Below are 27,912 nucleotides of genomic sequence, written 5' to 3' on the forward strand. Positions count from 1 at the left end.
GAAATTACTATACAAAAGACTTTAAAGAGTCTGTAAAGCCTCTGCAGTTATGAGTGTGTGGTAAAACCATCATTTTCTTGGCTGATTTCCACTAATTTAGTAGTTTTGGCAGCAGAAAACTATACAATGTGAATATGTAGGCTTATGTAGTAGATCTTCAAAATCTCTAATATGTAAGTAAAGTGTACAAAAACTGCCTTTTCATGTTTCCTGTCATGCTTCAGAACACCATTGTTGAAGAAACAGGAAGGAGCAGATATTTGGAAATTGGCATGTTTTCAAGGCACTATATTGGATTATTTTAAAAATACTGTGTTAAATAACTCATTTTAATGTTCTTTTCTGTTGTTAACATACTTACTGAAAATTTAGAAAATAGAGAAAAGTAGAATGAAACTAAAAATCATTACTAATCGCTTATCCAGAGAGACTTGTTGACATTTTGGTATTATTTGCTGCCAGTCTTTTTTCCTGTTTTTAGCCTATTTAATCATTCTATAGAATTTTATATATTTTCCTCTGTGAGCAGTTTTTGTTATAAACAATTGGTTGTTATGAACAATTGTCTGTGGCTGCAAAATACTCCCTTTTATGGATGTGTGATGATTTGACTTACCTCCTATTGAATGTTTATTTCCAGTGTATCCCTAGCAAAATTTAATTCAAGTTAATTTCCTGAAAAATAATCTTTTATGTTTTTGAGAGATTCCCAGATAAAATTTTCTCCTTAAAAAGAATACTAGGCCAGACATGGTGACTCATACCTGTAATCCCAACACTTTGGGAGGCTGAGGTGAGTGGATTGAATGAGCTCAGGAGTTGAAAACTAGCCTGGGTAACATGGCAAACCCCATCTCTACCAAAAATTAGCTGGGCATGGTGGTGTGCAACTGTAGTCCCAGCTCCCTCGGAGGCTAAGGTGCAAAGATCACTTGAGCCCAGGAGGTAGAGGTTGCAATGAGCTGAGATTGCGTTATTGCACTCCAGCTTGGACAACAGAGTAAGACCCTGTCTCAAAAATAAAGATAAAACAAAAGGACTATTGAATTGTTTTCAAAATAACAATTACAGTGGGCTTTTTTTTTTAAATTAGGCTCCTACCCCGTCGCCTAGACTGGAGTGCAGTGGCATAATCAAACAGCTCACTGCAGCTTTGCCCTCCCTAGGTTCAGGTGATCCTCCCACCTTCACCTCCTAAGTAGCTGGGACTACAGGCATCTGCTACTACAGCTAGCTAACTTTTGGATTTTTTTTGCCATGTTGCCCAGGCTAGTCTCTAACTCTCAGGCTCAAATGATCTGCCTGTCTCAGTCTCCCAAAGTTCTAGGATTACAGGAGTGAGTAATACTGTATTGTTTTTTAGTTGTAAGGGATATGCACATGTATTTTAGAAATATGGAACAGGATAGAATTACATTAAAATCACCCACAATCCCAGCCTCCATTAAAGAGTATATCTCCTGGTCTTTTTCTGTAAACACTTTTTAAATATTGGGGTCATATTTTTATTGGTTTATATGCTGTGTTGAACATTTTTAGCATTTCCTCCTGTTCTTAAGTCTGTTAAGAGGATAGCTGTTATATTCTGTGTTCTGTGATTTATTTTTGGACATTTAAATTTTAAGAAAATGATCACAGTTATTAACTAGGCTGCAGTGAATACCATTTGTTCAGAAATCTTTGTGAAGATCTTTGAGTACTGCCTTACATTAAAATCTTTTTCAATTTGGTAAAAGTGGCATATTAGTAACATTGTCATTTTCAGTGTTAGATTACGTAGTAATATTTATTTCTTAAATGAACTTAAATGTTTAGAATGGTAAGTTCATGGCTCCCTAAGGATTGTTCCTTTTGGATTGCTCTGTTTGGCTCCCTTCCTGAAAATTTTATAGTCAACCACTAGTCTCCTCAGAGTTTTAACTGATCTTTGGGGTGATTCTGTGTTCATATTTGTCTGATTGCCTTTTTTCTTCCAAAAGTGTGCACAGAACTGCTAAGACAACTTAGGCAAGTCATTTAATTTTTGTGGGCTTCAGTTTACTCATTTGCTCCTTTTAGTTCCCTGATGCTATTACTGGAAAGAATAACTATTTGGTAATGGATAAAATGTTTCTGATAGTGTCTACTATACAAGTGTGTTCACCATACTTCATTTAGTTCATGGGGCCAGGAAAGATTTTAAGTAATTCATTCAGTACCAAAAACAGGGAAAAATAGATGAAATCGAAATCTAGGTTGCTACTAATTCTGAAGTAAAATGACTGGTGAGCTGCATGATCTAATGTCCCATTTTGCCATCAAAATGCTAGGTTCATTTTGGTGTATTTGGCATCCAAGTACAAATTAACAATTTCCCAAAATCCCGATTCTTTGACTTTTTTATCTTGATGGAAAGGATGGACACGTTTACACTTTAGAACTAAAGTGCTTTAGTTTCTTTCTTCTTAACTACCTACTTGGTGTTAAGGGTAGGAGCAGGGATTGGCTTTAGAGAAACAAGGTACAGTATGGAATAACTAATGTTTACACTCAACAAAACTTGTCCTGTTTAGCTTACCTGAGGGTTCTGCAGCCTCTGCACAGTAATTTTAGATCTAGCTGTTGTCAAGATATATTGCCATCTATCTTTGTTGTTTCCCCTCCTATCTCCTCTTTTTAGAAATTTATCACCTATTTCCTCTTTCAGCCTCACAAGATCTAATTTTTGGCCTAAAAATGTCCCATCACTTGGTACCAGTCCTTTTATTACTGCCTGGGATTATATTTTTAAATTTAACTTAAATGAATCTAATTCATTGGATATAAAAAAACTAAGTGGCTTGCTTTGCTTGCTCTGGCCTTCCATTCTCATTCCTGGTTATAATCAAGATTGCAGCAGGCTGCCAACCTAATGCCATTAACAAGAACGAAAAACATAGCATCTTTTCAAGTTACTTTGAACCCAGAGAAAGTAGATTGGTACTTAATATCTTCCCTGAATTAAACAGAGTTGATGTACGCTGTACATAAAATAATGTTGAAAAATAAAAAGAACATCAATTTTTTGGCTATAAGTTTTCATATAATTGATTTAGAACAGAGGTTGATAAACTTTTTCCATAAAGAGCCAGAGTAAGTATTTTCAGCTTTGTGGGCCAAATGGCCTCTTACAACAGCTCATTTCTTAGTGCTGTGCAAAAACTCATTTACAGTGTGCAAAGGAATGGGTGTGGCTATGTCTTAAATCTGTAAGGAGATCCACTTTTGAATTTGCCCCACATTACATGATATTTTATACTCAAGCTTTAATCTAATACAGTGATGCTTACCATAGTACTTGGCACAAAGTAATAAGCACTTGGAAAATGTCTATTCAGCCAGTGAATTGAGTTTGCTTTATATGCACAAGTCTTTGAAAATAAACATTTTTTTCTATTTTGAAGGTTGAGAAAATGTAAGATAGCATTTGACTAAGAGCCAAGATATTCCTAGCCTAGGTCCACCACCTACCATGTCTTAATGACCCTGGAAAGTTATTTCACGTTTATGTCACTGTTACTTCATCTGTATTAAAAAAAAAAAAAAAAAAAAAAAAAAAAAAAAAATCCTTGCAGGATGAAAAAGTTTAAAAGTCTATAAATTTTTTTTTTTTTTTTTTTTAGATGAAAGAAGTCACTCTATTGCCCAGGCTGCAGTGCAGTAGTGTGATCTCGGCTCACTGCACCCTCTGCCTCCTAGGTTCAAGCAGTTCTGCCTCAGCCTCCCAAGTAGTTGGGATTACAGGTACCTGCCACCACGCCTGGCCAATTTTTGTATTTTTAGTAGACGGGTTTTACCATATTGGCCAGGCTGGTGTTAAACTCCTACCTTGTGATCTGCTTACCTCAGCCTCCCAAAGCTGGGATTATAGGCATGAGCCACCACACCTGGCCAAAAATACTTTCTTAAAAGCAACATTAGTTGCAGATAGAGCATGAAGAATTAGACAAAAAGAAAGAACTTCCCCATTAGATTAATTATAAAAATGGGCTTTCAAGGGAGATGTTTGAAAGTAGAACAGCTATCTTACAAGGGTTAAGGATTCACCATAATTAGAAATGGATGTTTAGCTTTAATGCCTTCAAGCTTCCTCTTTGTTTTGATTCTTTGACTTATCCAGTTGGCCAAGGTTAAAACTTAGATTTTCTAATACCAAAGTTATTGCTCTTTAGTCACTATATTTTTAATAATACACACTTAAATAGACCAAGTGGAAACTGTACTGTTGCCTGATGAGCTCAATTAGGAAAATGTGAAAAGGGTGTCTTAGTCTGTTCTCACACTGCTAATAAAGACATAGCAGAAACTGGGAAGAAAAAATAGGTTTAATGAACTTAGAGTTCCATGTGACTGGGGAGGCCTCCATAATCATGGTGGAAGGCAAAAGGCAATTCTTACATGGCAGCAGCAAAAGAAGAGAACTTGTGCAGGGAAATTGCCACATTGAAAGCCATCAGATTTCATGGTTATTATTCACTATCATGAGAACAACACAGTAAAGACCGGTCCCCATGATTCAGTTACCTCCCACCAGGTTCCTCCATGACATGTGGGAATTGTGAGACCAATTGTAATTCAAGATGAGATTTCGGTGGGGACACAGCCAAATCATATTGTGCCCCTGGCTCCTCCCAAATCTTACCTCACATTTCAAAACCAATCACACCTTCCCAGCAGTCCCCCAAACTCTTATTTCAGCATTAACTCAAAAGTCCAAAATCTCATTGAGACAATGCAAGTCCCTTCCGCCTAAGAGCCAGTAAAGTCAAAAGCAAGCCAGTTACTTCCTACAGTGGGAGCACAGGGTACTCATAGCCATTCCAAATGGGAGAAACTGGCCAAAGCAAAGGGGCCAAAGGCCCATGCAAGTCCAAAAGCCATCAGGGCAGCCAGGTCTTAGGCAGTTCTGCACCCCTGCGGCTTTGCAGGGTACAGTCTCCCTCCTGGCTGCTTTCATGGGCCAACATTGAGTGGCTTTTCCAGATGCACAGTGTAAGCTGTTGCTGGATCTCATTCTGGGGTCTGGAGGACAGTGGCCGTCTTCTCACAGCTCCATTAGGCAGCACCCCAGTAGGGACTCTGGGCTCTGATCCCACATTGCCCTAGCAGAGGTTCTCCAGGAGAGCCCCGCCCCTTCAGCAAACTTCTGCCTGGACATCCAGGCATTTTCATACATCCTTTAAAATCTAGGAAGAGGTTCCCAAATCTCAATTCTTGACTTGTGTGCATTCTCAGGGTCAACATCACATGGAAGCTGCCAAGGCTTGGGGCTTAAACCCTCTGAAGCAATGGCCTGAGCTGTGTCTTGGCCCCTTTTAAGCACAGGTGGAGTGGCTGGGATGTAGGGCACTAAGTCCCTAGGCTGTACACAGCATGGGGATGCTGGGCACAGCCCAGAAAACCATTTTTTCCTCCTAGGCTTCTGGGCCTTTGATGGGACGGGCTGCATGAAGACCTTTGACTTGACCTGGAGACATTTTCCCCATTGTCTTGGAGATTAACATTTGGCTCCTTGTTACTTATGCAAATTTCAGAGCCAGCCTGAATTTCTCTTCAGAAAATGGGATTTTCTTTTCTATTTCAGGCTGCAGATTTTCCAAACTTTTATGCTGTTTCCCTTATAAAACTAAATGCCTTTAACAGTACCCAAGTTGCCTCCTGAATGCTTTGCTGCTTAGAAATTTCTTCCACCAGATACCCTGAATCATCTCTCTCAAGTTCAAAGTTCCACAAATCGCTATCTAGGGCAGGGGCAAAATGCTACCAATGTCTTTGCTAAAACATAACAAAAGTCACCTTTGCTCCAGTTCCCAACAAGTTCTTCATTTCCATCTGATACTACCTTAAATGGGATTTCATCATCCATACCATTATCAGAATTTTGGTCAAAGCCATTCAACATGTCTCTAGGGAGTTCCAAACTTTCCCACATTTTCCTGTCTTCTTCTGAGCCTTCCAAACTGTTCCAACCTTGGCCTGTTACCTAGTTCCAAAGTCACTTCCACATTTTCAGGTATCTTTTCAGCAACACTAGAGACTCCTAGTACCAATTTACTGTATTAGTTTGTTTTCAATCTGCTAAGGATATACCCGAGACTGGGAAATGCATTAAACTGATTTAATGGATTTACAGTTTCATGTGGCTGGGGAGGCCTTATAATCATGGTGGAAGGTGAAAGGCAATTCTTAAATGGCAGCACCAAGAGAGAAGAGAGCTCTTGCAGGGAAATTCCCATTTTTAAAACAGATCTTGTGAGACTTATTCACTATCATGCAAACAGCACGGGAAAGACCCACCCCCAGGATTCAATTCCTCCCACCAGGTTCCTCCCATGACACTTGGGAATTGTTGGGAGTGACAATTCAAGATGAGCTTTGGGTGGGGTACAAAGCCAAACCACATCAAGGGTAGTTGCTGACTTTTGTCTCAGCTCTCAGAAGAGGTATACGATCTAACTTGAGGTTTCTCCTATTTAGAAATGAAAATAAAATGCATTGCTAAAGCTGTTATTTGTTAAGGATGTGTTAATACTATAATATTCATTTTGTATGTGTTAAAGTGAAAGTTGTTTAATAGACTTTGAACACTGCAACCTTTTTCTTATTAAAGTTCTACACACTATGATATAAAACTTATACATTTAATCAGATAACCTTCCTGCTATAGTTAGTTGCTTTCCTTATGACAAATAGACTCCAGGAAGTCATATAATTTCTACAAATACTTTGCTTAATACATACATCCATACATTATCACATGAATACTTGATCCTTTCACATGTATTCTGAGTTTTCAATTCTTTCCATCTCAATTTCCAAAAATAATGTAAATTAACTTAAGCATTATTAAAAATAATTAGACTTGATTAGCTTAATTTTAGATATCATCTTGTATTAACATAAAGTTTTAAATGCTTAAATACCACTTTTCCAATTTAGATGAATAAAAAGTAGAAGTATATAATCCGATGCCTCACACTCTCCTTCCCAAAACAGGCTGGATTGTATCTATTTGATTTATACACTGTGACTTTTTCCTGCTGTTTTCTATCAACCTTAATTGTGAAAAATGGTGCCACATTGCCCTCTTGATATTATTTTGGAGATCAGTTAGGTCTTAAAGCATCCAGATGCGTACAATTCTACACATATCTGTAGAATTAGCTCACTAAGGTCTGCTCGGCAATATTTTTAATTGACTTACATGTTCTGTGGGAAAAGAAGAATCATAAAAAGTCTTTGCAATTGCATTCTTCTCTTGACTGGGTTCTCCCTTGGGATCTGGATGGATACTCCAGTTATTCAAAGTGTCAGCAACTCTGTTAATGCTGGTATTATCTGATTGACAAAGAGGAAATGGCAGAACTGAGTTTTTTTCTAGGTACTCATTTTAGTGACTGAACTTGTTTCTGATCCTATGCTTTTGTATTTAACAAGCAACAGTTTCTATTTTTATGTTGAATATTTTGCAGTTTTCCAAGACTTTGCTCTTATACCAAGGATTTCATTTCAGAAACCAAGATTTTATTATTGCTACTTTCTAAAACCTGATTACTATAATTCCACATTAAAAGGAGTGAAAGAAATGGTATAAATACCTTCTAAAACAAAATAACTCATACAGTGTTATCATTATTCCCCTGGTTACTGTATTGCCCACACATTTACATAGTGAATATTTTGCCAATTCAGATTAAGGGAAAAAGTTAGGACCAGAGACCACATTTATAAACGATTTAAAGAAATTGGCCACAGTGAGAAGTCCAACAAAGGGCTGTTCAGAAGGGGTCACATTCGGCTTTAATAAGTTGATAGAAATAAGTTAGAAATATGCAAATTATACAGGTTAAAAGATACTGATGGCATATTTAAGAGGATTTCACAGGTTGAATTTCGACAGAATTTTAGATATCACCCTTTATATCTTATATAATTATATCTTATATATCAACGAAATTTAACTTACAAGAAAGGACTTCAGAAAAAATGGTAGATAGATTTTTAGACCAGCACCTAAAGCAGTACCTAACTAAAAGTTAATGGAATCTTAAATAATATATTTTGGAACATTGCAAAATTAGTTTGGGAAATGAGGTTACACAGTGTTTTGGTTATTTGATTTTTGCCTGCATTATTTCCCATTCATGCTAGTAAACGAGATGTTTTTGTTTTTAACCACCAAATATCCTCTTTAAATTTTTCTCAATTTCCTTTATAAAAGAAGCCTGTTAAATCTGAGGGTCATATAAAAGCTTTTCTTGGAATCTACATCTTTTTAAGGTGTCTAAGTTCATAATGTTAAACCCACAAAGTTCCCTTAAAATCTAAGAATGTCCTTAACAACCTCAGCAACTTTTGACTATGAGATTGCTATTAACAGAAAACATGCTGGCTGGGTGTGGTGGCTCACGCCTGTAATCCCAGCACTTTGGGAGGCTGAGGCAGGCGAATCACGAGGTCAAGATATTGAGACCATCCTGACCAACATGGTGAAACCCCATCTCTACTAAAAATACAAAAATTAGCTGGGTGTGGTGGCATGCACCTATAGTCTGAGCTACTTGGGAGGCTGAGGCAGAAGAATTGCTTGAACTCAGGAGGCGGAGGTTGCAGTGAGCTGAGGATGCCATTGCACTCCAGCCTGCGACAGAGTGAGACTCCATCTCAAAAAAAAAAAAAAAAGAAAAGAAAAGAAAACATGCTATCCTGAAAATAAAAACACCATTTTCCTCATGATCATACTTCTTAAACTGCTGCTTTTTATTTTCAATTTACATTCATACAGCACCAATTCATGATACATAGCATGTTTTTATTTTTAAATACTTTAGTGAAAAATTTCCAGGTTGGATATGGTGGCTCCCAGCAATTTGGGAAGCTGAGGCAGGAGGATCACTTGAGCCTGGAAATTCAAAACTAGCCTGGGCAACAAAGTGAGACCTGTCTCTACCAAAAATTTTAAAAATTACCTGGGTGTGGTGGCATGTCTATACTCCCAGCTGCTCAGGAGGCTGAGGCAGGAGGATTCCTTCAGTCTGGGAGGTCAAACTTGGAGTGAGTTATGATCATACCACTGCACTCCAGGTGGGGCAACAGGTGAGACCCTATCTCAAAACAGAAAACAAAATAAAACAAAAACATACTATGTACTTCAGTACCCATCAATATTAAGTAATACCTCTCCCCCTACTTTTTTCTGGAGTATTTTAAAGCTTGGACATTATGTCATTTTCATGTGGCAGGGTTTTTGGTTTTTTTTTTTCTTTTTTTGAGATGGAGTTTCGCTCTTGTTACCCAAGCTGGAGTGCAATGGCACGATCTTGGTTCACTGCAACCTCCGCCTCCTGGGTTCAGGCAATTCTCCTGCCTCAGCCTCCTGAGTAGCTGGGATTACAGGCACGCGCCGCCATGCCCAGCTAATTTTTTGTATTTTTAGTAGAGACGGGGTTTCACCATGTTGACCGGATGGTCCCAATATCTTGACCTCGTGATCCACCCGCCTTGGCTTCCCAAAGTGCTGGGATTACAGGTGTGAGCCACCACGACCGGCTTTTTTTTTTTATTTTTTTTTTATTTTTTGAGACGGAGTCTTGCTCTGTTGCCCAGGCTGTAGTGCAGTGACACAATCTTGGCTCATTGTAACCTCCGCCTCCTGGATTCAAGCAATTCTCCTGCCTCAGCCTCCCGAGTAGCTGGGACTACAGGCGCATGCTACCACGCCTGGCTAATTTTTTGTATTTTTAGTAGAGATGGGGTTTCACCATATTAGCCAGGATGGTCTTGATCTCCTAACCTCGAGATCCACCTGCCTCGGCCTCCCAAAGTGCTAGGATTACAGGCGTGAGCCACCAGGCCCGGCCTAAGGCAGTTTTTAAGAATAGAAAAATCCCTCTATTCTCTGTAACATCTGAATGCATTAATATATGTTAAGGGATTCAATGTAAAGTGTTTTAAACTGACAAATACTGGTCATAGGAAATATATTGATGTTATCTTTCACTATTACTTATAAAACAGAAGGAAAAGCCGGATTTGTGGTGTGGATGAAGGGACAGATAAAAATAGAAAAATTAAGGAAAGAGAGAGAAATTGGGCAAAGACAGACAACACAGGAGAGAAACTAAAATGTTCTGAGGGAAGGAAGTTTTTAACGATGAATGTGAATGTATAGAAAGAAGAGCAATAAATATGCACACTTGGCAGAAGCCTTAACTACTTCACTGCATTTGCTCTAAAAGTTAAAAAACAAGAGAATCATATTAAGTAGTTGTTCCTAATTTAAAACAATGACTCACATCTGTTGGTTTTGCTATTCCTTAATGAAAACAAACTTTTAAGACAAAAGTTAACAATATGATTGTAAGCATTTATGAAGAGTAAGTAGAAAAACATTTTAAGAACTAAAACATTATTTTCTTACCTGGTCCAATATCCTTTCTGACATCATCTCCAGCAATATTTTTACAAAGAGCCATGGAAATGATCTTTTTGTTTTCTGATGGATCTAGTGGTCTCTCCTTCAGCAACAAAGAAATGCTACGGGTTGAACTGCTTGCTGTTTGACTTTCAATGTGATTTACTTTTGACCAAGGTCCGGGGGCTGAAAAATTCATGTATACTGGAGTTTTCTCAGTTTTTTTATCTGAAGTTGAAAGATCAAAGGTTGACCTTCCGCTTCTGTTTACTAAATCTCCAGATGGCTTTATGTGAAATGAATGTGATTCCTCCAGCTGTCCTTCACTGAACATTTTTCCTGTAACGATGTCATTTAATGACTCTGTTTTCTCTGTATTATTTAACAATGTATGCTGTCTTTCATTAATGCTCACAAAAAGGAAGAAGTCATTTTTTGTGGCTTCAGTTACCTGATTCTCATCAATCTGATTCTCTTTATTGGAAAACTGTATTTCTGTGCAGGTTTTCATATGAACAGCAGTTTTCACATCTTTGGCTTGTGAAGCATGACTATTCTCATTGTTAAGATGAAGATGGCAAATGTTCACATTATTGTTTTCTAAATATTCCAAACAGTTATTAAATTGACTATTTTGCATATCACTCATATTTTTACACATAGTTTTTGCCCCAGTGCTTGAGCTGGGTTTCATCAACATAGGCATACTATTAATATTTTTATCTGAGTTCTTAAGAAGTACTTTTGAATTATCACTAAAAGCAGCAGATGAAACCTGGTGATCGATTACTGTATCACAGGGAACAGTTAGTTCAGGCTTCTCTGAAGTATCATTGCAGACTTGCAGAAAATCTGAACTTTGTTTAGAAGGTAATATGCTGCACTCACTTTTTTTAATTAACAGTTGTCTTTGTTTTATTTTACACTGTTCATCATCTAACATAACATTACTTGAATTCTGTAAACTATGTTTCTGACATGGAACAGGATTTTTTTTTATATCTCGAGATGAATCCACATCTGCTTTGGTTTGGTCACTATTTGGAATTTCCTTCCCTATAGCAGGTTCTCGAGTCCCTGGAAGCAATGTGAATTGTTTGAATGGTTCGTTTTCAGAAACATCTTTATTATTATATGTATTGTGTGCTGTCTCATTGAAAATACTGTTAAATGATGTTTTTTTATTTTCAACCTCCAGATGTACATCTGTATGGTGAACATCTAATCCTTCAGTTCTTTCTATATGTATTTTTTCTGTTATCACTGTATCTAACACTAAAAAAGGATTATTTGGTGATTTTAATTCTGTACATCCATTGTCTTTTTCCAAGCACATCTTGTCTTTTATTTCTGTAGCAACTGATTTTCTATTGTCCATAACATTCGAGGTTTGTCCTTGACTAATTACTTCTTTATCTAAGCAGAGAGTTTTGCTTAAGGAGATTTCACTTTGATTTTCATCCTGAGATACAGTAGTATCAATTTCATTCTTGAAGCTTTTTTCAAAAAGCTGTAAATCTGTCATGATGGGAACACAGTAAAATTTTACATTATACACTAAAGCCTGGTTTCGTAAAACTTATTTATCACCTATTTTTATAAAAACATTTAACCTTAAATATTTCATTGGTCAATAATTTTAGAAACTTAATGACATCAGTATTACCTAAATATTTTGTTGCCTTTATTATAATGAGTATATCTTTAGCATGCTAAATATTTGGCTGTACCCATATTAAACTTTAATTTCATAACAGCAAAGTATTTTTGGTTTTAAAAAGGGGAAGTTGAGGTATTACAAAATGTTTTATTTTTCTAGTCTATCTGCTTCATTTAGGAAATATACTACAATTCCACATAAACACAGAACTGATAAAAATTGATTTATCTAAGAGGTTACTGCCCAAATCCAGTAGTATCCAGAAAATGCTAGCCGGCTTCTTCAAGACTGACAGTCATCACTTGTATTCATTACCCAGTGAGTATTTTTAAATTCCAGAATAGTTTTGGACAAGCATATAAAATATCTACTTATTCAATATTCTATATTGAAATCTACATTCTAACAAATATCTCAACTTTTTAGTATAGTTCATCTAGAATATAAATTTTAGGTTTTTGAAGGACTTTTTAAAAGTCCAATCATTCTCTCTACAACATCTCCACCAAGTGGTTGTTTAGCCTAGGTTTGAACACTTCCAATCAGTATCATCTTTAAATAATGCTTTTTAAAAATGGAAGAATTAATAAAGTATTCGAATGGTTGCAGAAAGGTTATCTGAATTAAGAAAAATGCCCTAGGTCTGGTCATCAGAAGGTTACTGGTGACTCCAAGAACATTCTCAGCAAAACAGTGAAGGCAGAAACCAGATGCAAAAAGACAAGGAATGAGTCATAAAGGGGGGGGGCAGAAATGTAATTTTCCCAAAAATATACTGTGAACATCAACATACATATTAGAAAATACCAATATAATTTTAAGGTTACCTTCTATAATGATTTCCTCCATAAATGAGCCTTCTTTCTTTTCCTCTTTTCCTCTGTATTCAGTATCTGAACAAAAATTCTCCATATTTTCTTCCCTTATTTCTTGCTCAGTATTATATTTCTGTATAATGGTGTTTTCTGGTTTTTCAGTTGACATTTCACTGTTTTCATTGTTTACTTCTGGAACATTCTAGTTTAAAATGGAAAAGAGTCTTTTAAAAACATTGTTTATAAACATATAAAACATCTGAGCAAATGTGATAAATGTGGAATCTGTGTTTCAGTTCAACCATTCGGCAATTTCTATTTGAAACCAAATGATTTTTTAGTAAGTTTAATATATCATACACTTTATAACAATATCACTTTATATTCATTTTATATACTCTATCATATTTAAGCAAAATTGAGACCTTTGTAGATTTTCAAACATGCATACCACATTATTATATAATACCAAATGTTATGTGTAATAGAAGAACCACCCATTATTAAAGACAAGATAGAAATGACAAGCAAAATGTTTTGAGCAGTTCATTTTTTAAAGAGGTCTTGCTATGTTGCCCAGGCTACAGTGCAGTGACTACTCACAGGTGCAATCACAGTGCACAGCAAGCCTCAAAATTCTAAACCCACACTATCCTCCTGCCTCAGCTTCCTAAGTAACTGGGACTACAGGTGCTCACCACCATGCTAGGTGAAGCAGTATTTTTATATATCCTTAAAACACCAAATTATTCCAACATGCCTTTTCTTCCCCTATATATTGAGCACACATTATATGTGAAGCAGTACTAGGCTTTGGGATACAATGATGGACAAAATATAGTCCCTATCCTCGAAAAACTTACAGTTTGGTATGAAGATAAGAAAATAAATAATAGGCAACTTTAATAAAATGTACATGTTCAGAGAGGGATAAATACAGATTACAATTGGCACATACAGGAATATTCCTGTCCCTGCTTTGGGGAGTCAAGGAAAGTTTCTTGGAGAAGGTGTTAGCTAAACATACCTAAAGTATGATATGGAGTCATAGATGGGGATAAGGAGGCACTCGAGAAAGAATAAATGGCATATAACGATGCCTGAGAACAAGATTATGAATATATTCATAGAACTATGAGTCATTTCATTCGCTAGAGCTTACATAGAGGGAGAAGAATGAAGAGAAGTGAGGCTTGAGGAAAGCTGGGCCTAGGTCATTAAGGGCCTAACACAGCATGTTAAGGAGTTTCAACTCTACCAGGAAGAAACTGATAACTCACCGAAAGTTTAAAACAGGGAATGAATAACATGATCTGACTGGAAAGACCATTTTGGCTACAATACAAAAAAATGAACTAATGTTTTCTAAACTTCATTGATGGAAACCAGCAATGAAAATATGTTTTATAACTCAATAAGCACACTAAACAGTACCTATTATTACACTCTCTAATGTTTTCTATGCTAGTTCATTTCATTTTTAGAAGAATTCTGGTCACAAACCACCAAACTAATTTCCATGAATCACTGATAGGTTGCATCTAGAAGTCTGAAAAACACTAAAGTAAAGGGAGGGAACACATGGGGCAGACAGATACATCAGGATAATGCCACAGTAGTCCAGGTGATATCAGTAGAGATGAAGAGCTGTGAACAAATTGGTGATTTATGGAACTAAAGTTAATAGGAATCAGGCAATGATTGGATGTGAAGGCTGAGAGAGAAGGTGAGTCAAGACTCCTGGGAGTTCAGAGTAGGTAAGTAGTTAACTGTGTGGGTCGCATTCCTTAAACGAGAAAACAGGAATAGTAGATTTGAAGGAAAATATCATGAGTTCAGTTTGAACCTGCTGAGTTTGAAGAGTTGGTAATACACTGAAGTGGTGATATCTAATGAACCTGTATTTATTACTTTTGCCTTTAAATAATTCCAACTTTTATTTTAGATTAAGGGTGTACATGTCCAGGTTGGTTGCATGGCTATATTGTATGATGCTGAGGTTTGGGGTATGACTGATCCCATTGCCCAGGTAGTAGGCATAGTACCCAGTAGTTTTTCAACCATTGTCTCCTTCCCTCCTTACCTCTTCTAGTAATTCCCTGGATCTATTGTTGCTGTTTTTATGTTCATGAGTATCCAATGTTTAGTTCCAACTTATAAGAATATTGGTATTTGGTTTTTGTTCTTACCCCCGCCAACCCACCCAGATGGAGTCTTGTTCTGTTGCCCAGGCCGGAATGCAAATCTTGGCTCACTGCAACCTCCACCTCCCAGATTGAAGCGATTCTCCTGCCTCAGCCTCCCGAGTAGCTGGGATTACAGGCTCTCGCCACCAAGCCCAGCTAATTTTTGTATTTTTAGTAAAGACAGGGTTTCATCATGTTGGCCAAGCCGGTCTCAAATCCTTGACCTCAGAGCCACCCGCCTCACCCCCACAAAGTGCTGGGATTACAAGCATGAGCCACTGCGCCTGGCCTGGTTTTCTGTTCGTCTGTTAATTTGCTTAGGATAACGGCCTCCAGCTTCATCCATGTTGCTGCAAAGGACATGATTGCATTCTTTTTCGGCTGTGTAGTATTCATTGGTGTATATGTACCACATTTTCTTTATCCAATCCACTGTTGATGGGAACCCAGGTTGATTCCATGTCTTTGCTTTTGTGAACAGCACTGCAATGCATATAAAAGTACATGTGTATTTTTGGTAGAGCTATTTATTTTCTTTTGGCTGTATACCCAGTAATAGTATTGCTGGGTTGAATGACAGTTCTGTTTGAAGTTCTTTGAGCAACCTTCCCACGGTCGCTGAACTAATTTACCCTCCCACCAACAGCATATAAGCTTTCCCTTTTCTATGCAGCCTCACTGGCATCTGTTGCTTTTTGACTTTTTTTTTTTTTTTTTTTTTGATGGAATCTCATTCTGTCACCCAGGCTGGAGTGCAACGGTATGATCTCAGCTCACTGCAACCTCTGCCTCATGAATTCAAGCAATTCTCCTGCCTCAGGCTCCTGAGTAGCTGGGATTACAGGAATGTGTTGTTGCACCCAGCTAATTTTTGTATTTTTAAAAGAGGTGGGGTTTCACCTTCTTGGCCAGGCTGGTCTTGAATTCCTGACCTCAGATGATCCACTCGTCTTGGCCTCCCAAAGTGCTGGGATTACTGGCATGAGCCACTGTGCCCAGCCTCTTTTTTGACTTTTTGTCATTCCAACTGGTGTGAAATTTTTTGTTGTTGTTTTGTTTTGTTTTCTGAGACGGAGTTTCGCTCTTGTTACCCAGGCTGGAGTGCAATGGCGCGATCTCGGCTCACCGCAACCTCCACCTCCTGGGTTCAGGCAATTCTCCTGCCTCAGCCTCCTGAGTAGCTGGGATTACAGGCACGCACCACCATGCCCAGCTAATTTTTGTATTTTTAGTAGAGATGGGGTTTCACCATGTTGACCACGATGGTCTCAATCTCTTAACCTAGTGATCCACCCGCCTTGGCCCCCTCAAAGTGCTGGGTTTACAGGCATGAGCCACCATGCCCGGCCTAAATATTACCTCTTTGTGGTATTGATTTGCGTTTCTCTGATGATTAGTGATGAGCATTTTTTTTTTTTTTTTTTTTTTTGAGATGGAGTTTCGCTCTTGTTACCCAGGCTGGAGTGCAATGGCGTGATCTTGGCTCACCACAACCTCCGCCTCCTGGGTTCAGGCAATTCTCCTGCCTCAGCCTCCTGAATAGCTGGGATTATAGGCATGCGCCACCATGCCCAGCTAATTTTTTTTTTTTTTTTTTGTATTTTTAGTAGAGACGGGGTTTCACCATGTTGACCAGGATGGTCTCGATCTCTTGACCTCATGATCCACCCGCCTCGGCCTCCCAAAGTGCCGGGATTACAGGCTGGAGCCACCGCGCCTGGCCTTAGTGATGAGCATTTTTTTCATGTTTCTTGGCTGCATATATGTCTTCTTTTCAGAAGTGTCTGTTCATGTCTTTTTCCCACTTTTTAAATAGGTTGTTTCTTGCTTGCTCAATTGTTTAAGTTCCTTATAGATTCTGGATATTAGACCTTTGTCAGATACATAGTTTGCATGGGTTGTCTATTTACTCTGTTGCTAGTTTCTTTTACTGTGCAGAAGCTCTTTAATTATGTTCAACTTGTCAATTTTTGTTTTTGTTGCAATTACTTTTGAGAACTTAGTCATAAATTCTTTCCCAAGGCCAATATCCAGAATGGTGTTTGCCGAGTTTTCTTTTAGGATTCTAATGCACCTTTAGATGTATGGGAAAATTGGCCTATAAATATTATAAATGTAGATTTGAAAATCATTGGCAGATAGAAGACAACCAATGATATACAAGTTGGACCGGGAGAAATGGCTCATGCCTGTAATCTCAGTGTTTGAAGAGGCTGAGATGAGAGGATTACTTGAGGCCAGGAGTTTGAGATCAGCCTGGATGACATAACAAGATCCCATCTCTACAAAATATTATTTAAAATTAGCTGCGAATGGTGGCACACACCTGTAGTCCTGGCTACTTGAGAGGCTGGGGTGGGAGGAATGCTTGATCTCAGGAGTTTGAGGCTGTAGTGAGTTATGATTGTGCCACTGTACTCCAGGCTGGGTGACAGAGGGAGATTCTGTCGAAGAAAGAAGAAGAAGAAGGACGAAAAAAGAAGGAAGGAGAAGGAGAAGAATAAGGAGGGGAATAAGCAGAAGGAGGAGGAGGAAAAGAAGAAGAGGAGGAGAAGGAGGAGGAGGGGAGAGGAAGGGATAGAGAAGGAGAGGGGGAGAAGAAGAAATACACTGCTTACAGAGAGTGTATTTTGAGGATACGATCCAAGATGGCTGATCACTAACATCTCGGGATAGCAGCTCCCAGTAAAAGAGCAGAGAACGAGAGGATGCCACACTTTCAGACAAATTTTTGTCACTCACGGACCAGAAGATTCCCAGTGGAGGAGCCCCACGGGTCGCCAGCACAACTCTTGTGGCCGGCGCAGCAGTTTTGCTGGCACCTCGGCGCAGCAGCTCTTGGTGCAGAGTAAAGGACTGGTTCCCCTTCTGACTGATATTTGGAGCTCTGGGAAGGCAGAGTCGCCTATTACGGACTCAAGAAGGAAGCCAGACTGGAGATTCTGGGTAGAAAAGCACCATCAGTCTTTAATGCCGCTGTTTTGGTCAGCGCAGTGGGTTGCTCATATTTTGGCCCTGGGAATTAACAACTTGGATGTCCACTCAGAGACCTAATTCGAAAGTTGGTAATTACAAAGACGACAGGTGGATAAATTTACAAAGATGGGAAGAAACCAGCGTAAAAAGGCTGAGAATACTCAAAATCAGAATGCCTCTCAGTCTAAAGAGGATCACAGTTCCTCATCAACAGGGGAACAAGGCTTGATGGAGAACGATCGCATTCCATTAACAGAATCAGGCTTCAGAAGGTGGATAATAAGAAACTTCTGTGAGTTAAAAGAACATGTTGTAGCCCAATGTAAAGAAACAGAACTGGTTTGACGAAATCCTAATGAGAATAGACAATTTAGAGAGGAATATAAGTGAATTAATGGAACTGAAGAATACAATATGGGAACTCTGAGAAGTATGCACAGGTTAAACACTCGAATTGATCAAGCAGAAGAAAGGATATCAGAGGTCGAAGACCAACTTAATGAAATAAAACAAGAAGACAAGAATAGAGTAAAAAGGATAAAAAGGAATGAGCAAAGTCTCCAAGAAATATGGGACTATGTGAAAAGACCTAATTTACATTTGATAGGTGTACCTGAATGTGACGGAGAGAATGAATCCAAGCTGGAAAATACTCTTCAGGATATTATTCAGGAAAACTTTCCCAACCTAGCAAAGCAGGACAATATTCAACCCCAAGTAATACAGAGAACACCACAAAGAATTTCTCAAGAAGAGCAACCCCAAGGCACATAATCATCAGATTCACCAGGGTGGAAACGAAGGAGAAAATACTAAGGGCAGCCAGAGAGAAAGGTCGGGTTACCCACAAAGGGAAGCCTGTCAGACTTACAGCAGATCTCTCAGCAGAAACCCTAGAAGCTAGAAGAGAGTGGGGGCCAATATTCAACATCCTTAAAGAACAGAACTTTCAGCCCAGAATTTCATATCCTGCCAAACTAAGCTTCACAACTGAAGGAAAAATAAAATCTTTAATGAACAAGCAAGTACTCAGAGATTTCATCACCACCAGGCCTGCTTTACAAGAGCTTCTGAAAGAAGCATTACACATAGAAAGAAACAACCAGTATTAGCCTTTCTAAAACTATACCAAAAAGTAAAGAGCATCAACATAAAGAAGAATTTACATCAATGAATGGATAAAACAGCCAGTTAACATCAAATGGCAGTAATCCTAAATTTAAATCGACTCAATCCCCCAATCAAAAAATACAGCCAAAACCCAATGGTATGCTACATCCAGACCCATTTCACATGCAAGGATACACAAAGACTCAAAGGGATGGAGAAAGATTTACCAACCAAATGGAGAGCAAAAATAAATAAATAAATAAAAAGCAGGAGTTGCAATTCTCACATCTGATAAAATAGATTTTAAAGCAACAAAGATATAGTGGTAAAAGGATCAATGCAACAATAAGAGCTAACGACCCTAACACCCAGATACATAAGACCTATAAAGAGATTTAGACTCAACAAGACAGAAAATTAATAAGGATATCCAGGACTTGAACTCAGATCCAGAACAAGTAAACTTAATAAGAGCTCTCCACTTTAAATATACAAAATATACATTCTTGTCAATACCACATCACACCTACTCATAGGTTTAAATGAAATATGGATCGGCCATTAATACCCATTTTTAGAATAAAGCAACATTTCCATTCTCTCTCCCTCTTTTTTCTTCCTCTTTCTTCCTCTCCTTCACTCCTTTTCTTTCTTTCCTTCTCTAAAAAAAAAAAGAAGGGAACTCAGTGTGCCCCGAGAGTCTCCTGTTGCCTACCCTGGGAATGTAATATGACCAAGGTCACTGTACACTATGGCCCCACAGAGCCCTATGGTCCAGGGAGAAGAAAACAAACCCACTAATGTCCATAGAAGGATTGGTGGGACAGAGACTCATGCACAGCCTTAAGGTACCACAAGGAGAGGGTGTCTGGGGGCCTTCCCCAAGTCATCTGTCCTTGTGCATCAGGTCACCCCAAACTTCAGAGGCCTGAGATGGCAACAGTCACTCTGGTTCTCCCTTGTGGTTCTGGGGTTGACAGGACTCAGCTGGGCAGTCCTCCCTTGGGGTCTCCTGGGTAGCAGTACTCACAGAGTGGTGGGCCTGGGTCCTGGTGCAGGTGCCCATTTACATGTCTGGCTGTAGCATGGGCTTTATCTCAACATGGCAGCTGGGTTCTAAAGGCTGATGTCCCCTGAGACATGAGAGCCAGGCAGAAGCTGGATTACCTTTTCCTGCCTCACCTCAGGAGTCACACAGTGTTTTTCTGCCAAGTTCTCTTTGTTAGAAGCATGTCACCAGGCCAGCCTGTATGCTGGGGGGAGAGGAATGAGACTTCTCTGCCTGTGGGAGGGTGCCCAGGAAGTGGCAGACTGCTTGAAAGAACAGCCTAAGTGGGGATTGGAAGAAAGAACAGAATCACCTTCAGAAGACACTGCAGAGGCAGCTTTCCATCAGACATCTAGCCCCGGTCCACTAAGGGCCCAGCCTCAAACTTAGAGCTCCCGACCCAGAGCCTCGGGGTGCAGTGTGTACAGTGTGGCCTTGTAACGAGGCCACCATCTGCCGGAGACGTTAGCATGGTGTAGCAAGGGATCGAGAGGTACTGTTTGTGTCCAGTGAGACAAGGCTGCTGGAGTCAGCAAAGGGGTGAGTGGTAGGCCCAGTGATTCAGGGACACTGTGGGATGGGTCCCCATGGCCTCTGAGCAACAGCTCCTTGAAGGCCCCACCCTGGAGGGTGCCCTGGTCTCCAGCCATGTGTCAGCCAGTGCTGCACAGCCATCCTGTCTGCCTGTAGCCAGGGGTTCTTCCTCCAGGGCCCTCTCCCTGCTCTGGGTGGAACCCTTCTGTTTGATGATTGGGTGATCAGTGCTCACTTCCTCAGTGACACATGGGAGCTGCAGGGGCCCTCCCACAATGGTGGGGCCTCAGTGGGAACTGGGGAAGCTGTTAGAATACACGCTTTGGGGTACAGGCCTGGACTCAGCCTGGGGCCCAGGGGCATGGGCACTGAGCTCCGTCATGGTGCTGCCAGGCCCCGCATAGGGCAGTGCACTGTCCTGGGGTTTCCAGGACATTGTGTTGCTATGTCCCACTTGCCCTCCCTCCTGGCCCTGCATGGGGGAGTGAGAGGATTTCTGTGGGCTGGGAACAGTGAGAGAGATTTAGCCTGGGCCTCGGGGTGGCACTTTCTGGCCCTTGCTGTGGCCTAAAAAAATTTAAAAAAAGAAAAAAAAAAAAAACAGTGTATTTTGAGAGAAAAAGAAAATAAAGGATAAAATGTTGATGAAAATCTCCAAGAGAGAGGCAAAGAAAGAGAAGATTGTAAAAGAGATTGAGAAAAATAGTATGGTGGCTACCAGAATCTTTAGATTGGATTAATATGAGCTCAAATCTTGGTTTCAGTATTTATTAGCTATGAAATCCTAGAAGGAAACTTGTGATAGTTTGTATTAATGGTAGTGACTGCTCTTAAACAAATTATCTCAAAACTCAGTGGTTTACAACAGCAAACATCCCACAGTTTCAATGGGTCAAGAATCCAGGAGTGGGTTGGCTTGCTGGTTCTGACTCAGCATCTCTCTTGAGGTTCCAATCAAGCCATCCTCTACAGCTCCATCATCTGAAACCTTAACTAATGCTGGAAGAGTCTCATTCATATTGCTGGCAGTTGGTGCCACCTGTTGGCTGGGGTGCCTAAATTCTCTTCCAGGTGGCCTTTTATTGTCCAGGGCCTCTCTTCATAGGATAGCTTAGGCTTCTTTTCGTGATGGTTGGGAGGGTGGGAGAAGGATAAACATACATGCACTCAAGACAAAAACCACAGTTTTCTTATAATCTCAGAAATGACATTGTATCACTTCTGTTACATTCCATTAATTAAAACCAAGTTATTAATCTAGCTCACACTCAAGTGGAGGGGCTTACAAAAGAGCAATGAGTAACAGGAGGTGGAAATCACCTATTTATTACTCATTGCCCTTTTGCAGTGAGTTAGAGGCTGCCTACAACACTACTTAAACTCTGTGAGGCTGTTTTCTCATCTATAACAATGCTGTAAAGACAAAATCAATGTGCAAAAAACAAGCATTCCTACATACCAACAATAGGCAAGCAGAGAGCCAAATCATGAGCGAACTACCATTCACAATTGCTACAAACAGAATAAAATACCTAAGAATACAGTTAACAAGGGACATGAAGGACCTCCTCAAGAACTACAAACCACTGCTCAAGGAAATAAGAGAGGACACAAATGGGAAAACATTCCATGCTCATGGATAGGAAGAATCAATATCGTGAAAATGGCCATACTGCCCAAAGTAATTTACAGATTCAATGCTGTTCCCATCAAACTACCACTGACATTCTTCACAGAATTAGAGAAACTTTTAAAATTCATATGGAAGCAAAAAAACCCAGGATAGCCAAGATAATCCTAAGCAGAAAGAAGCACCATGCTACGTGACTTCAAACTATACTACAAGGCTACAGTAACAAAAACAGCATGATACTGGTACCAAAACAGACATATAGACCAATGGAACAGAATAGAGACCTCAGAAATAAGACCATACATCTACAATCATCTGATCTTTGACAAACCTCACAAAAACAAGCAATGGGGAAAAGATACCCTATTTAATAAATGGTGCTGGGAAAACTGGCTAGCCATATGCAGAAAACTGAAACTGGACCCCTTCCTTACACCTTATACACAAATTAATTCAAAATGGATTAAAGACTTAAATTTAAAACCCAAAACCATAAAAACCCTAGAAGAAAACCTAGGCAATAGCATTCAGGACATAGGCATGGGCAAAGATTTTATGATGAAATCACCAAAAGCAATTGCAACAAAAACCAAAATTTACAAATGGGATCTAATTAAACTAAAGAACATCTGTACAGCAAAAGAAACTATCATCAGAGCAAATAGGCAACCTACGGAATGGGAGAAAATTTTTGCAATCTACCCATCTGACAAGAGCCTAATATCCAGAATTTGCAAGGAACTTAAACAAGTTTAAAAAAAGAAAAAAAAAAAACATCAAAAAGTGGGCAAAAGATATGAACAGACATTTCTCAAAAGAAGACATTTACACGGCCAAAAAAGTTCAACATCACTGATCATTAGAGAAATGTAAATCAAAACCACAGTGAGATACTACCTCATGGCAGTCAGAATAGTTATTATTAAGAAGTCAAGAAACAACAGATCCTGGATAGGATGTGGAGCAATAGGAATGCTTTTATACTGTTAATGGGAATGTAAATTAGTTCAACTATTGCGGAAGACAGTGTGGCGATTCCTCAAGGATCTAGAACCAGAAATACCATTTGACTCAGCAATTTCATTACTGGTGTATCCCCAAAGGAATATAAATTATTCTTTTATAAAGATACAGGCACATGTATGTTTATGGCAGCACTGTTTACAATAGCAAAGACATGGAACCAACCCAGATGTCCATAAATGATAGACTAGATAAAGAAAATGTGGTACATATACACCATGGAATACAATGCAGCCATAAAAAGGAATGAGTTCATGTTCTTTGCAGGCATGGATGAAACTGCAAACCATCATCCTCAACAAACTGACACAGTAACAGAAAACCAATCACCGCATGTTCTTACTCATAAGTGGGAGTTGAACAGTGAGAACATATGGACACAGGAAGGGGAACAACACATACTGGGGCCTGTCCGGGTTGGGCACAGCAAGGGGAGGGAGAGCATCAGGACAAATAGCTAAGGCATGCAGGGCTTAAAACCTAGGTAATGAGTTGATAAGTGCAGCAAACCACCATGGCACACGTATACCTATGTAACAAACCTGCACATTCTGCACATGTATCCTGGAACTTAAAGTTAAAAAAAAAGAAAAAGAAAAAGAACCTCTAGGACATAGCCCACTGGGCAGGGCAGGGGGCGATGCTATAAAGATTAAATTATGTATATAATCCACATAGTGCATAGTTGCTCAATTACTGGTATAAATATTATTATAATAGTTATTATTCCAAATGACTGGATGTAATATCCACTTTATGGAGTGAAGGGGCAAAGCCAGAATACCCTATGTTTTTGTTTGTTTTTGTGATGGGGTCTCCCTCAGTCGCCCAGGCTGGAGTGCAGTGGTGTGAACACAGCTCACAGTAGTCTCAGCTTCCCAGGTTCAAGTGCTCCTCCTACCTCAGTCTCCCAGGTAGCTGAGACCACCAGTGTGCACCATCGTGCCCAGCTAATTTTTAAAAAAATTTTGTAGAGACAGGGTCTCACTATGTTCCCCAGGGTGGTCTTGAACTCCTGGACTCAAGCTATTCACGTGCCTTGGCCCCCAAAAGTGCTGAGATTACATGCATGAGACACCGTGTACAGCCCAGATTGCCCTATGTTGAAGGATGAATGGGAAGTAAGAAAGCAAAAAGTAGGAGTTCAAACCACTCTTTGAAGAAACATGGGCTCTACAAAGAAGACAAAGGGTATTCAGAAATGGGTGTGAGATCAAAAAGGTTTTTTTGTTATTTACTTTTTAAAATGGGAGGGACTTATACATGATTAATTGCAAATGGGAATATACAAGCTAAAAGGAATATAACTAATAAACATACAAAATATGTTTAATAAAACAAAAATGCAAATTAAAACTGACAAAGTGTTAAGAAGTTTGGAGGAGAAAGGTACTCATACATAGTTGCTAGGACTATAAACTTGGTGGTAGAACCTTTCCGGAAAGCAATCTGGCAATGTGTGTCAAAAATTGTAAGTTACAAAGCTTTCTGACCCAGCAATACATTTCTTGAAATTTATCCTAAAGCAATAGTCACAAACATACACAAAGATATTTGTACAAGGAGCCCAATAGGGAAGTGGATAGATTAATTACAGCATGTCCTAGTCACACAATGGAAACTAATGTAGATCTATTTTTATATACTTAGAAAGATATCCACTATTAAGTAGACTTTTTAGCAGTTCTTCAAAAAGCTAAGTATAGAATTATCACAGGATCCAGCAATTCTACTACTATATACCCCAAAGAACTGAAAAATGGACTCCAATAGATGCTAATATACATAATAGCATTATTCACACTAGTCAAATGGTGGAAACAATCCATGTGTCCATCAACAGATGCTGGATAAACAAAGTGTGGTATATCCATACAATGGAATTTTATTCTATATAAAAAGGAATTAAATTCTGATACATCCTACCAATAGATGAACTTTGAAAACACTGTCATAATTGAATAAGCCTAATAAAAAGAGACAAATACTGTATGATTCCACTTAAATAAAATATAGAGAATAGGAATTTATCCATTTCTTCTCAATATACTGGTTTATGTGCATAGAAGTATTTGTAGTAATCTCTGATGGTAGTTTGTATTTCTGTGGAATCGGTGGTGATATCCCCTTTATCTTTTTTATTGCATCTGTTCGATTCTACTCTCTTTTCTTTTTTATTAGTCTGGCTAGCAGTCTATCTATTTTGTTGATCTTTTCAAAAAAACAGCTCATGGATTCATTGATGTTTTGAAGGGTTTTTTGGGTCTCTTATCTCCTTCAGTTCTGCTCTAGTCTAGGACCAGACGGGTTCACAGCCGAATTCTACCAGATGTACAAAGAGGAGCTGGTACCATTCCTTCTGAAACTATTCCAAACAATAGAAAAAGAGGAAATCCTCCCTAACTCATTTTATGAGATCAACATCATCCTGATACCAAAACCTGGCAGAGACACAACTAAAAAAGAAAATTTCAGGCCAATATGAACATTGATGCAAAAATCTTCAATAAAATACTGGCAAACCGAATCCAACAGCACATCAAAAAGCTTATCCATCACGATCAAGTCCACTTCATCCCAGGGATGCAAGGCTGGTTCAACATATGCAAATCTATAAACATAATACATCACATGAACAGAAGCAAAGACAAAAACCACATGATTATCTCAATAGATGCAGAGAAGGCTTTTGACAAAATTCAACAACATTTATGCTAAAAACTCTCAACAAACTTGTATCAATGGAACATATCTCAAAATAATAAAAGCTATTTATGACAAACCCACAGTCAATATCATACTGAACGGTCACAAACTGGAAGCATTCCCTTTAAAAACTGGCACAAGACAAGGGTACCCTCTCTCACTACTCCTGTTCAACATAGTATTGGAAGTTCTGGTCAGAGCAATCAGACAAGAAAAAGAAATAAAGGGTATTCAATTGGGAAAAGAGAAAGTCAAAATTGACTCTATTTGCTGACAACATGATTGTATAGTTAGAAGACTCTATCGTCTCAGCCCAAAATCTTCTTAAGCTGATAAGCAACTTCAGCAAAGTCTCAGGATACAAAATCAATGTGCAAAAATCACAAGCATTCCTAAACACCAATAACAGACAGAGAGCCAAATCATGAGTGAACTCCCAGTCACAATGGCTACAAAGAGAATAAAATACCTAGGAATATAACTAACAAGGGACGTAAGGAACCTGTTCAAGGAGAACTATAAACCACTACTCAAGGAAATGAGAGGACACAAATAAATGGAAAAACATTCCATGCTCATGGTTAGAAAGAATCAATATTGTGAAAATGGCCATACTGCCCAAAGTAGTTTACAGTTTCAATGCTATCCCCATCAAGCTACCTAGGACCCTCTTCACAGAACTGGAAAAAACGACCTTAAACTTCATATGGAACCAAAAGAGAGCCCACATAGCCAAGACAATTCTAAGCAAAAAGAACAAAGCTGAAGGTATCACACTACCTGACCTCAAACTATATTACAAGTCTATAGTAATCAAAACAGCATAATACTGGTACCAAAGCAGAGATATAGACCAGTGGAACAGAACAGAGGCTTCGGACGAAATACCACACATCTATAACCATCTAATCTTTCAAAAACCTGACAAAAACAAACAATGGGGCAAGGATTCCCTGTGTAATAAATGGTATTGGGAAAACTGGCTAGCCATGTGCAGAAAGCTGAAATTGTACCCCTTCCTTACACATTATACAAAAATTAACTCCAGATGGATTAAAGATTTAAACATAAGACCTAACACCATAAAAACCCTAGAAGAAAACCTAGGCAATACCATTCAAGACATAGACATAGGCAAGGACTTCATGGCTAAAACAGCAAAAGCATTGGCAACAAAAGCCAAAATAGAAAAATGGGATCTAATTAAACTTAAGAGCTTCTGCACAGCAAAGGAAACTATCATTAGAGTGAACCAGCAACCAACAGAATGGGAAAAAAATTTTGCAATCTACCCATCTGACAAAGGGCTAATATCCAGAATCTATAAAGAACTAAAGCAGATTTACAAGGAAAAAAAATCATCAAAAAGTGGGTAAAGGATATGAACAGACACTTTTCAAAAGAAGATATTTATGCAGCCAACAAACACATGAAAAAATGCTCATCGTCACTGGTCATTAGAGAAATGCAAATTAAAACCACATTGAGATACCATCTCATGCCAGTTTGAATGGCGATTATTAAAAAATCTGGAGACAACAGATGCTAGAGAGGATGTGGAGAAACAGGAATGCTTTAACACTGCTGGTGGGAGTGTAAATTAGTTCAACCACTGTGGAAGACAAGTGTGGCAATTCCTCAAGGATCTAGAAACAGAAATACCATTTGACCCAGCAATCTTATTACTGGGTATATACCCAAGGGATTATAAATTGTTCTATTATAAAGACGCATGCACACATATGTTCATTGTGGCACCATTTATGATGGCAAAGACTTGGAACCAGAC

The 27,912-nt window shown here is 38.8% G+C and overlaps 1 protein-coding gene across 11 annotated transcripts in view; it reads right to left on the reverse strand.

Annotated features, from left to right (window-relative positions):
* Nucleotides 1-27,912, reverse strand: part of CCDC73 (coiled-coil domain containing 73) — a 196,477-nt gene that overhangs the window by 863 nt on the left and 167,702 nt on the right. For all 11 annotated transcript variants that reach the window (XM_035262301.3, XM_054240729.2, XM_017977993.5 and 8 more), the window contains 3 exons: nt 12,920-13,109; nt 10,439-11,950; nt 7,223-7,356 (listed from right to left, as the gene is read on the reverse strand). In XM_035262301.3, the coding sequence (XP_035118192.1) occupies nt 7,223-7,356; nt 10,439-11,950; nt 12,920-13,109 (1,836 nt within the window). The remainder of the gene's footprint in view (nt 1-7,222; nt 7,357-10,438; nt 11,951-12,919; nt 13,110-27,912) is intronic.

Source organism: Callithrix jacchus, chromosome 10 (genome assembly GCF_049354715.1).
Source record: "Callithrix jacchus isolate 240 chromosome 10, calJac240_pri, whole genome shotgun sequence".
Taxonomy (NCBI): Eukaryota; Metazoa; Chordata; class Mammalia; order Primates; family Cebidae; genus Callithrix; species Callithrix jacchus.